This window comes from Electrophorus electricus, chromosome 1 (genome assembly GCF_013358815.1).
Source record: "Electrophorus electricus isolate fEleEle1 chromosome 1, fEleEle1.pri, whole genome shotgun sequence".
Lineage (NCBI taxonomy): Eukaryota > Metazoa > Chordata > Actinopteri > Gymnotiformes > Gymnotidae > Electrophorus > Electrophorus electricus.
This window is the reverse complement of record NC_049535.1, coordinates 20,610,613-20,623,678: the sequence shown is the minus strand read 5'-3', so window position 1 is coordinate 20,623,678 and position 13,066 is coordinate 20,610,613. Positions and strand designations below refer to the sequence as shown.

At 39.5% G+C, this 13,066-nt stretch overlaps 1 protein-coding gene across 1 annotated transcript in view; it reads right to left on the bottom strand.

The window, feature by feature from the left end:
- The window catches only part of LOC113587931, a 174,544-nt gene that overhangs the window by 82,517 nt on the left and 78,961 nt on the right, over window positions 1-13,066 (bottom strand). The window contains exons 3-4 of the mRNA XM_035524225.1: window positions 7,948-8,259; window positions 6,411-6,656 (exon numbers count right to left, since the gene is read on the bottom strand). Coding sequence (XP_035380118.1) covers window positions 6,411-6,656; window positions 7,948-8,259 — 558 coding nt within the window. The remainder of the gene's footprint in view (window positions 1-6,410; window positions 6,657-7,947; window positions 8,260-13,066) is intronic.

Below are 13,066 nucleotides of genomic sequence, written 5' to 3'. Positions count from 1 at the left end.
AACACACCGGCTAGTGGTAGATCAAACACCGACCAGGTAGCAACGTTACCACAAGACCTCATATACACGTGCCGTAATGACAGAACTAGTAACAGGTGTAATACACAGGGGGCGTGGCCATACACACAAACACACACGCACACAGAGGGAGGCGTCTCGGAAAAGAGGCCTATACCGTGACAAGTAATGCTTTACAACAACTATAGTCAACTGCATTGTCATTACTTCTCACCAAAGATGTATGGATAATTGTTACATTTAATACTAAACATCAGCAGACAAACAATGTATAAACTATACAGTCTCTACGTTCAATTAAATCACAATTAAATTAAAATTAAACACTCACAAAGCACATATCCAGTCAGTAGACAAATGGTAGGAAGTGGGTAATGGTGTGGGTGGATTGCTATTTAATAATGTGTTATATATGTATTACACAGTGCATGTTGATGGTTGGTAATATAGCATAACAGTTTAATCAAACACTATCAGGCAAGCAGACTATGTGTGCAAAAAAAAATGAGTGAAATGAACTTGTGCCATTCCAAAGTCCCAAACATCTCATGGAGATTGATCCTCTGTCATGGAACATGGAACTCCTAGAGGTAAGACCCCCACTAATTAGCCCTAAGACTAATGACTAATTATTACAACACTAATTAACTCTCAAAGTGTAACATACACCATCCCATATTTAGGTCTCCAATGGAATGTGTTGACCTGTTGAAGCATGAGAACCACAACACTGAGAAATTGAAACCCTCCCTACACACTGGGTACACCAGGTTTTAGTTATCCAGTGTGTTCCACAAAGTGACAACCAAAGCCAGGGCATTTATTCAAGTCCTTATTATGAATCCTGATGTCAATGGCCTGCCCTGCAGATATTGGGTCTGTGAGCCTAAGCTCAGAACTCAGTCAGAAGTGTGTCACTGCTATAAAACAGAACACTGGTCTGGTCAGAGTGAGGGGTGGTCCAGAGCCATCTGGTTCAATTTTAACACACATGCCTCAGGAACACCTGTTCCTATAAAATATATGTATGATAAATGAATGCATTTGTCTATGCATATTTGTCTATGCATATAGATAAAGCAGATTTTTAAATGAATAAATATTAATAGGGAAAGAATTAAGAATTTAATAAAACATTTTAAACAGTCAAGCATACATTTTAAACAGAGAAAAATGAGATACAGACACTTTCTAATGTGCAGAAATTAAAAGTATCAGTGTTAGAATCTATATACTATACATAATGCATTCATCAAAAATGTTTTGATGTTCTATTGATCACTTGACAAATCATAGTGTGTATAGTGCCCTCTAGTGGGTAATGTGAACCTTCAATAGTCAAAAAGTCTTCACATTTTTTCAGATAATGAACTTTTGCTTTATCAAAGTCAGATGTGGAACACCAGATTCTGAATACATCATATGTGAAAATTTTCTGCCAGTAATTTTTTATTTTTTTTGATGTAGATCTGGTTTGTGCAAAGTTGTGTTTGCTAAAACAGATAAGGCAGAGCCCTAAATGGGCAAATAGTTGGCATCAATTAATTTCATCTTTTGCATTGATGAGACAAAAAAAAAAAGAGAATATCACTAAAAAATCCTAGAGGACATTAAAGGGTTGAGAATAAAATAACATATTAGTCCAAACCTTAACATTCATGGCATTTTGGCAGTTGCTTTTACCCAGAGTAACTTACATGTGGAACTTTTTTATTTTTTAGACTTTTATTTCTATTTAAACTTTTTCTTTTTGTGCTGTGTGCACCATACATGCGCAGAGAATTATGGATAACTCAGGCTGAATGTAGGAGGCATTTCTAGGCTGTATTTGAAGGACCCTTCACGTTGGAACAGCCTTCTATGACATAACGGCTGATAAATGCAGCCTAGGCTCTGGAAATACAAATACAAAAGAGCTCATGCCGATTAAACTGTAATCATGAGATTACATCACTTTGTTATTTGATCAAGTTACTTGATGATGGATTGGGCAGTTTTCACAATGAATTAAAGTTTGCAATGTCCTGAATGAGCTGAATAAATCGACTTCAACCATCATCACATGGTGGCAAAAAATCAGTGAGATCTCACACAAAGCAAACAATATCCAACATGTATCACATTGAAAAGGTGAGACATTGATGCCACTTTACAGTGTTTGGTAAATTATCAATACTGATCATTATTACCTCTACATCATAATCCAGGTACTCTAAATGATGATGCACAGGTCAGTTTCTGAACATGAGCATGTTCCATAGTAAATATGAATCTAAATAACACTTAAGCAGTATAACATGAGAGGGAGTGCTGTTATAGTGAATAAACTGGTCAACAATGGTTTTGCAAAAAATACCTGTTTATTATGTATATGAATCCAATTATTTTTGCAATTTCTTTCTCACTGATAGTTTTTCTGTTCCAGTATACTTGTATGTCATCATGTATAGAATGGAAAAGCGGTATCAAGGCAAGTGGATCACCTCTATGTTGGCAGACTACTGCCGAACATCAAAGAGGCACGTTCCTGAGGTCAAGTATATGGAGAAATCATACACTGTACATTTTAGACGTATCTTTTTGCATATTTTAAGTAGCCCTACTTATGAATTAGTAATATGTAGTTAATGGACACTTTAATTGCTGTCACTTACCATGGGTAATAGAAAAATTCTAAAAACAAATTAAAATTCAGCATGGAAGAATTATAATGTACACCTATTTTAGTTTGTGAATCAAAAAATATTAAACTTTTAACAGTTATAAGCAATATATTTTGATTTGCTTGCATATTTGTTCATTTGTTAGGCTCGTTCAACACAACTCAACTGTTGCCAAGCAAAACATTTTCCTGCACACTAGCTGTCATGGTACGGCACTTCCTCCCAGACGTCTGTATGTGTGTGTGTGTGTGTGTGTATGTGTGTTTGTATGGCCACACCCTCCCCATGTATTACACCTGTTCCTTGATTTGTGTTGTTATCGTGCGTGTATTTAAGGTCTTGTTTAATCATTGGTGTTTGTTGGTATTTAACCTTGCGTTAGCTTGTGTGCTACATTATCTGTTGTTTTGTGTCAGTAAACATCACTTTGTTGTACTCTGCTCATTCCTGCGTCCTCTCTAGCTTCCGATATTATAGAAACACAGACCACAGAAGGATGTCTGGAAAGAAGACAAAAGGGAGAAGAAGGGGAAGAAAACATATAACCGCTCATCCCCAGCCCTTGTGGGGAAACTCTCCATACTCTTGGGTACACTCACTACTACAACAGGGGAGAGTGCCCCTGGAGGATTTTGGGGGAGCCCTGAGTGTAGTCCAGGGTTGGACTCTGCAGAGTCCTATAGACCCTCGACGGACTACCGGATTACGACCGGTATCCAGGTTCGGACTCTGCGGAGTCCTATTATCCGTACTGGGACTACCAGGAGGGCTACGGGGATTACGGTCGGAGTGCGGAGCAGCACGACGTCAGCCTCTGGTCGATCTCAGAGGTCGACAGCCTGGAAGGTCCAGCAATGGAGGTGGAGGAGGCCTTCCATGAAGATCCCTCCTCTGTGATGACACATGGTCAGCAGATTCCGAGAGCGATGAGCCTCCGGTGCCCCAAGGCTCTGCCCATGGCACCGGAGTCAGCAAGCTGCCCCGCGTGTCTGGCAGAGAGGTGGCGTCGTCATCATCTGAAGACACTCCCTCACCTACGGCACACAGCCCCAGAGCTCCAGTGCCTACATGCAAGCCTCAAAGAGGCAAGAAGGATGCGTTACCAGTCCCCGCCACAGAGACAGGCAAAACAGCTGGTGCACTTCCTGGGGTGTCTGCCACAAAGCTGGAAAAACCGCTGCCACCTGAATTGGCGAAGGGCGATCCCCCACAGGCTGGTCTGACTTCAACCCAGCCGACGACTGGGGGACAGGCTGGGGTTCCTGCCAGCTTCCCCAGACTTTTTCCCAACCCTTTGTGTGGTTTTGTTCATGTACCCGTCCCTGTCACACTTAATGTGCCGGTCACTTTCTCCCCCTTTGTGTCTGTGCCTGCTCCTGTCAGTGTGTCCACCCCTGTGTCTGTCGTCGTCTTGGTCCCTGTCTTCCTCCTCTCAGTCCTCCTGGCCCTGGTCCTTGTCGGGTTGCTATGTCCTCCAGCCTCGCTGTTTGGTCTGGGGGTCGTACCCGATAGGCTGGCATGCTGGGAGTTGCGGCGTTGGGGAGGGGCTCTGTCACGGTACGGCCCCTCCTTCCAGATGTCTCTGTGTGTGTGTGTGTGTGTGTGTGTTTGTGTGTTCGTTTGTATGGGCACGCCCTCCCCTTGTATCACACATGTTCTTCATTTTGTGTCATTATCGTGCATGTATTTAGGGTCCAGTCTAATCATTGGTGTTTGTCATTGTTTAACCTTCCATTTATTGTGCAACCAGGGACATAAATGTCCCTGACTGTAACTGTGATTCTGATGAGCTAACACCAAAGTTTGTTACGATCTAAAACAGATAAAAATCATTAATGTAATGAAAAGTGGAGTGATACATGTATAGTTCAAATTCCAGTGCTGTTATACTCTATATCAACACTCATGGAAAGACTCTTATCCAATCACATTACTTGGTTCTAACTTGTATAATTTATAATATAATGCACTAAAAAACAGTAACATGATCATTTCTTAGTAGTTTGGTAATGATTGCTATAATTACATAAATGTTTTAGGCATTAATAAAAGCTACAATTTGAATTACATTATGTGTCTTTAAAACAATTCTAATTCTTAACAAACAATTGGATTAGGTTATTTATTTGGGCCTGTTATTATAAAGTGTTACAAGATGTTCTTACCTTCCATTGTGTTCTGTTTGCTGTTGATTTTGATGTAGATGTGAAAGCCTCCCAGCACTGAAAGCAAGGTGATGATCTCCAAAACCCACACACAGAGAAACACCATGTTCCTCACGGCTAAGAAAGAGAGAGAGAGAGAGAGAGAGAGAGAGAGAGAGAGAGAGAGAGAGAGAGCGGGGCCCAGAGAGAGTAATGAAACAATAAAACAATATGCTGTAAATACTGAACATAATATATATTCTTTACCCTGTTCATGGCTACTTTAATAGTTACCACTTTTGTCAGAATATATTTTGTGCAGCTTATCTCTCAATATCACACTGTCACTTTTGGCCCCAGCAACACTTTTGTGTCTTGTGTTTCCACCATATTTGTCAGTGAGGGTTTCAAACTAATACAGCATTTATCTAAAAACTTAAAACCATCTAGTCCACTACAATGAATAGTAGTGTATGTGCTGTCAGTCCAGATTTTGTAGGCACAGCAAGCATTATGGGTAAAGATAGTATTTAAAATATCCATAACAGTAACAACAACAATGATGACAGTGATAATACAAACTAATATTTTAGTCCTGAACTACACACAATACACAGAATAATGGATATCATATGGTGATGAGGAGCTTTGTCACGTGCTTTGAATGGAAACCAAGTAACTAAACAGAAGTAGGTGAAAGGGTGACTATAGATTGCAGTTACCTAATTTCCTGAAATAAGGGATCAGGAGCTAGAGAAATACACTTATCTAGCACTTCGAGAAATATGAAATGTATTGTACTTAGATATATTTGATACTATGCCATCTATATTTATTGAACTATTCACTTACTCAAATGTATATGAGGGGCATAAATGCTTGAGGTGGGATTCTGAGTGGGGGTGAGGGTTTTGTTATCAGTTACTGGTAGACTTATACCAATGCCGGATGATCTCACATTCACCGCTGTTGTGGGATCTGCAGCTGAAGTTCCTGGAATTGCACATCAGAGGAGTATCACTAGTATTCACTCCTATGAGAAGTGTTAAACGCACATTCTGCTATTCTGTTAATAACTGTCAGTCCAGTCTGTCTCTTGGAGATCTACCATCCTGCAGACTGTATTAGCAAGTCTTAACTAACACCTAAAGCACCACTACCAACATTAAGGACTGAACTAAATTTGAATTACTTGGTCACTGAGGTGCCCAGCAGGGTTGGGTCACATTAGAAAAGGGGTGCCCAACTCTGGTCCTGCAGAGTTTACCTCCAACCCTAATAGAACACACCTGATCCAGTTAGTCAAGCCTTTCAACATTAGAGTCAGTTGTGTTGGACTGAGACTCTGCAGTGAAGTAGATCTCCAAGATGGCAGCAGGGCACTGCTGTCGTACTCTTTTAAAGGAACAAGACATTTAACTAGACAGTGTTGTGTGATGGTTTCTTTTCAGACATGATTGATTTATGGTGAGTAACTGAGTTTCTCTTTGAAGATTATGAGTAGTAACATTATCATTGCTGCATCATTATTGTTGTTATTGCTTTTACCATGATGATATCAAAGCTTAAAGAAAGTGAGCTTTACCAGGGCACTGGTGTAACAGAATAGAACTTTGTCCATGGCTGACGTTATTCTTTACATGGCAGGTGACATTTCCATCATACTCTTTCTCCAGCAGGAGAGTCTTGATTCCATCATCCAGTAGATGTGTGATTCTGGTTCCACTGAGAGTCCAGTTGAAGTGGAGCTGGTCCCCCTCAGAGGAACAGGACACTGTCCTCCTCTCACTGGAGAAGCAGTTATCCTTCACTACTACTGAGGACACTGCAGCTGCAGGTTACAGAGAACAGAATTTAAAAGAATAAAGACGATGTTTTATTCTAACAGGATCCTTAAACAGAAATATCAGTTTTGCTTTACAATAACGACACTTACATTAAGCTTTAATGACATATTCATGAGTTATAGTAAAATTGGAATATTATTGTATATACACTATTATATATTGTGACGAGGTGGCTGAGCAGGATGTGGGGACGAGTTCGTAGGACAAACATATAAGTTTATTGAGACACGTCAACACGAACATAGCACGCAGGCTATTGGGTTCAAACATTGACCCACACAGACTCAAACACAAGAATTATATACACGCACGCTAACACAACACAATGAGGAGCAGGTGTGAAACACAAGGAGGGTGTGGCCATACAGACGAACACACACAAACACACACACACACACACACACACACACACACACACTTACACACACACAGGGAGACGTTTGGGGGGAGGGGCCCTACAGTGACACACACACACACACACACACACACACACACACACACACACAGGGAGACGTTTGGGGGGAGGGGCTGTACCGTGAGACACACACACACACACACACACACACACACACACACACACACACACACACACACACACACATATATATATATATATATATATATATATATATATATATATATATATATATATATATATATCTTTTACATATGTTGTTAATTAATATGTAGACCTACATCACACAAGCCAAATGTACTAAATCTCCATAATTTTTCTTTACAGGGAATAAATGAGACTAAAATCATGAAGTCTTCAAATAATATTAATATATACATTTAATATATTGCCCAAGTACCAAGTTCATGAAGCATTCATAAATAGTTCACTTGTAAGTGGATTACATATGATGTGTCAGTGTTGGTTGGTCTCTTTGATGAATGACCTGGTTTTGAATGAGGTGTAGGTGTTAGCTACATGCTTTTAACATTTAACCTATAAATGCACTTTATAATACAATTTATGCAAACATACATAAATACAGCATATGTATACATTTTTATACACATGAACGAAATATCCAGATATCACCTCTCATATTTAAAAACAGAATTCATGAACGAGGACACTGGAAACAAAGAAAGGATCAAAAATTAACTGCCCTACAAAGATTCACATGCACCTAAAATACAGACAAACCAATGTAAGGAAACTTGCTTCACAAGTTCTGGCTGTGTTCTTCCAGTTAGGAATTATAAGAAATCATTGTAAATTCAGTGGTTATGGCTGTTATCTGACATGAGATGATATAGTCCTACCTTCAATGTTCAGCTGGAGATGATATTTGCCTTTAATAGTACCCTTTGCATCAAAGGTGTCTAACGTGTATCTTCCTGAGTCTTTCTTCTCTGTTCTGGTTATTATAATGGTTCTATTATCAGCTATAAACTGCCATCTTGGCTGATCTAAACGGTTTGTTGTGATGTTTTGCTTTTTATATTTTAAAATTATACTGGTGTTATTGTTTAATATTATTTCATCCTCAGGGACCAGCTCCAGGTGCAGTGTTTCTCCCAGAGTTCCATAACATGTAAGATTCTGATTAAATCTGTAGATAGCAGGAACCGCACCTGCAGAGCGAGAAAATCAAGAACATTTTGTCATTAACTTGATGCAACAACATCTGATCTGCTCTAAACAACTTTAATCTACTTTAATGATTGAGTATCAATTTAAATTAAATTTATCTAATTTGACCACATACAATCAAATGTAAAATAAATTCTCTTTTACTATTAAAAGGAACTATCTGGGGCTCCTGAGCAGTGCACCAGAAAAACATTTTCCTCAATCTTCGTGGATTTGCTTGCTCAAGCCCTGATGTCACAGCCATCTGTGGGCAGGAGTCCAGGGAGGCAAAACTGACACCTGCTCTCTGGTTTGGTGGCACAGCTTTACTCTGTCAATCACAGCAACACTAGCCATGGATGCTTGAGTGCAGATGATAAGAACAGTTTGCACTTTCCTCTGAATGCTTTCAGCTGCCCTGTGTTGGACAATTAGCAGCAGCTTGTAAAGACGTGTTGATCCACATGTCTTGGAGTCTAACAAGCAACCTGAGTTATATACAGTTTTCAACAGTTACCACTCACTTCACCTCCAAACTGTAGTGATTTGTTAATGCTTTTTGTATAAACTCCTTATATTTTGTGTATAAATATGTATTTTAATGTAAATTATTATCTAACATAAAATTGGCTCATGAAGTGTTCATTTTGCATTTGCTCACATGCATTCAGCAACAGATATTTGAGATTTAATTAAACAACGCCTTCTGTACCTGGATTCTGGATTTTGTGATTGAGAGTCCCCATGAGTTCAGACTGACAGCAACATATCCAGCACCACCACCCTGAGCACCGTCATCCCCCACAGCTGTGTGTTCAGTCTGCTGCTGTTCACACTGAGGACGCATGACTGTACTGCCCAGTACAGCTCAAACTGTATCAGTAAAGTTACTGATGACATAAGAGCCATGGACCTCAACAACAACTATAATGAATGACTGTATGGAGCAGAGGAGGATTGACTAATTTACTAAAAGAACCAAAGAGATCACACAGTTAGATGCTCTGACTCCAGTGTAATGTGATGTGGTACCAAATCGTACAGCAGGTCACGGTTGCCATAGTGCTGGGTGTCCAAGTGGTGGTCAGTAAACAATGTGGGAGTGATTGATAATTGGTCCAGCTTTGAGGGCAAGCCTGGTCTTTTGAGTCAGGGCAGTATCCACTCCACAAATGTGCTGCTCTCATTTACTGTAGCATAGAATGTAGTCTGGCAGATAGTTGTAGGATGGATAGTCACTGAGATACCAGAGCCGAGGTCAAACACCTGACAAACTGGCTTTACTGAACTGCCTGGCGATGATCAACATCAACATATGCACTGCAAATGATGACTATTCCTTCTCAGTTCATTCCCATGCCAGCACCTAGTACTGCTGCGATCAGTATTCCACTGACCTTCCCCATGCGTAAACCCAAAAAATATGATGGCTCCCCAGACAAGTGTCAAAGTTTCCTGTTACAATGTTCATTATACTTCAGTAGCCGTAGGATAGATAGTCACTGACATACAAGAGAAGAGGCCAAGCGGCAGAAATACTGCCTTTAATGATCTGTCATCTACCTAGAGATGCCACACAGGTTTCAACAATAATGAATGACTGTATGGAGCAGAGGAGGATTGACTAATTTACTAAAAGAACCAAAGAGATCACACAGTTAGATGCTCTGACTCCAGTGTAATGTGATGTGGTACCAAATCGTACAGCAGGTCATGGTCGCCATAGTGCTGGGTGTACAAGTGGTGGTCAGTAAACAATGTGGGAGTGATTGATAATTGGTCCAGCTTTGAGGGCAAGCCTGGTCTTTTGAGTCAGGACAGTATCCACTCCACAAATGTGCTGCTCTCATTTACTGTAGCATAGAATGCAGTCTGGCAGACAGTCGTAGGATAGATAGTCACTGACAAATTCCTTGTCTGAACATAATTGATTTATCGACAAATAAGAAATATTTTCAGTCATTTTCACTAATTACAATTTATAGGCCACCAGCACCTTATTCTGAGTTCTTATAGGAGTTTATTCACTTCCTACAGTATTTAGTAATGGGTACTCTATGGAAACATTAATAGTCGTAGGGGTCTATTCACTACAGTAATTGCATGGTAACCTTGATTTTGGCTTTGGCGTCAACATAGATAACATAGCTATTCTCCCTCAGACTACAGTTGCCTCCAGCCAAGACCTTAGTCTTAACAAATGTTTATCTTCTTGCTATAGTTTCAAATGTATCACAACGTCCTCCATAGCAAGTCATTTTCTAGAAACTCCTCCAGATTGACCTGATTTTAGCTCTTGGACTAATTCCAACGAGTTAGACAATATGATGGAGCACTTTGATGGAGATGCTTTGTGTCAAACAACTTTAAAGGAGCAATAAGTAATTTTTCCAACAACTGTTCTTCACATTATTAAGTATCCATTATACTGACACCTGTTAACTTGGATTGTTCAGAGATTCTGTACTAATTCTATTTTAAAAATGACCATCTACATGTGAGAAGCCTGCTCTGTGGAGCAGAAATTTGTTAATTTTAAGACAACAAAGCAATTTGATTCTTTATCTCATGTGAGCTGCAAGAATGTGAGCTTAACAAGAAATTGGAATTACTTTTCTATATATGTTTTCTATTTTTGGTGGTAAAAATGATTTATTGCTCCTTAGTGGTACTACTAAGAAGTAAGAAAAAATAGAAACAATTTGTCCCTTGGTACAATTATGATATACACATGCTAAAACAACATATCAGTGAGGTAGAATGTCAAGGGTGTCTGACTAAGGTATGAAACCTCCACTCTGTTTGGAAGGATAGTTATACAGTACAAAAGGATGCTTTCTACAGTGTATCCAATATCCTTTCTTTTTGATTGAAAACATCAAGAATAATGTATTACTACCACAGATTACAGACATTTAGTGCAATATCTAAACTAAGAAGCAGTTACCAACAGAATAAGACATACCAGCAGCACACAGCAGTACTGATTTCATGAAAGCTTTCCATGATAAAATTTAAATTATTGAACAAAAAAATAAAACAGCTTGACTAACACGAGAATTTAGCTAACTTACTATTTGAATTTAGTTACTGAGCCCACTCGTTCAGCACAGAGGCTGGAACTTCTCCACTGCTTCAGCAGATGGAGGTGGTTAATTTGATTTCTTTAGTTTGTCATTGTGAGTCAGGAGCAAGGTGTGATTGATGATCTCAGAAGTATTTATTTTGCAAAAAACAGTGCAAGTCTTTAAGAGTGCAGACAGCAGGTTTAGCTTTGTCTCTGTCTGGTGGCTACAGACAATCAGTGCCAAGCAATGAACCCTGTGGGAATTACATAGAGTGTCAGTAAATGAGGGATACATGTAGGTGATAATTCAATAAATGAGTGATTGGCACTGGGGAAACGAATGAATGTTGTGGTCTGTGTGGTCTGCCAGGGCAGATTAGGTGACACCTACGATGTTACTTAAGGAAATATTTGTCTGTCATTTCTTAAGGTTTATAAGCCATCTAGTGTTGAGCCGAGGAGGATGGGTTCCCTTTTCAGCCTTGGTTCCTCAAGGTTTCTTCCTCTTGCTTTCAGGGACTGTCACACATATTATAAAAAGTACTTTATAAATACATTTGAACTGAATTGGCTGTTGAATTCAGGAAGGCCTGTGGTGATCACTCCTGCACTCCTCAGCATGTTCTACAGAGCTTCCCATGAGAGTCTGACCAGCTGTCTCCTGGCCTGATATGGGAACGGCAGTGTCTCAGACCACACGACCTACAGCAGAGAGTGATTGTACTGTAGTGTGTACAGTAGGCTTTGAAGGTTAAAATGGACTCCAGTGTGCAACTTATCTGTGCTTCAAAGAACTGAGGAAATATGTGAAGATATTAAAAACAAATCTTTCAGAGTGGCCCGACCAGACTGTCTGGTATGGGAGCTGCAACCTGAACTTGCAGTGGATAATGAAAACTGAGATCATGATCAGAGCCTCCCATGCCAGACTCCCATCACAAATACTACAGTTGGAGTTGGAGAAACCGTGGTGACCTGACCGCTCTAATACAATATCTTTGCTGTTTCCTGTAATGAAATAGCATAGGCAGAGTGATGGTCACAGCTGTCCAAAGTACCTTGTAGGCAAAATATTCCTTTACTTCTTTGGAAGGGCATTTTTGGAGTTAAACTATACTGTCATTTGCAATGAAAGGGAAGTAAAATGCATGCAAGGCTTTACATATAAAGCACCCAAAATTGACCATATGAACTCATCTCGAGAATGCACTATTCCAGACACAACAGAGCAATTTATAGAGCGACAGTATAAAGCATAAAATGCAAAGTTACTCTGAGAATGAATAACTATAATTTGTTAGATTTAATAGAATTTAAGTATTGGCTGAAAAGAATATATGAATCTAACATTATTAGAACATAATGACTTGTGTATCACAAATTGTAATATTTTGATATTTTGAATTGCTTCATGTCGAATTCTTTCAATGATTAAATACTCTGTAAAAATCTTACTGTTACATGATCAGCATAAAGTTCATATCAAGATATGCCATAAGTCAGTCATATATGTACGTCTGCACATGTCCAGTCCATCTCTCACAAGAACAGCAGACAAATCTTTGTCACGCAGCCGCCCTCAGTCCATGACTGCACCTCCCGTCTTCCCCTGCACAACCTCACCAGATCCTCATCACCAGATTACTAGTGTCACCTGTGTCTTATCTTTGCTACGCTTTATATTCTCTCCAGTTCCGTTTATTCCCTGCGAAGTATTATTGCTGTTCTATAGTGTTTAGTGG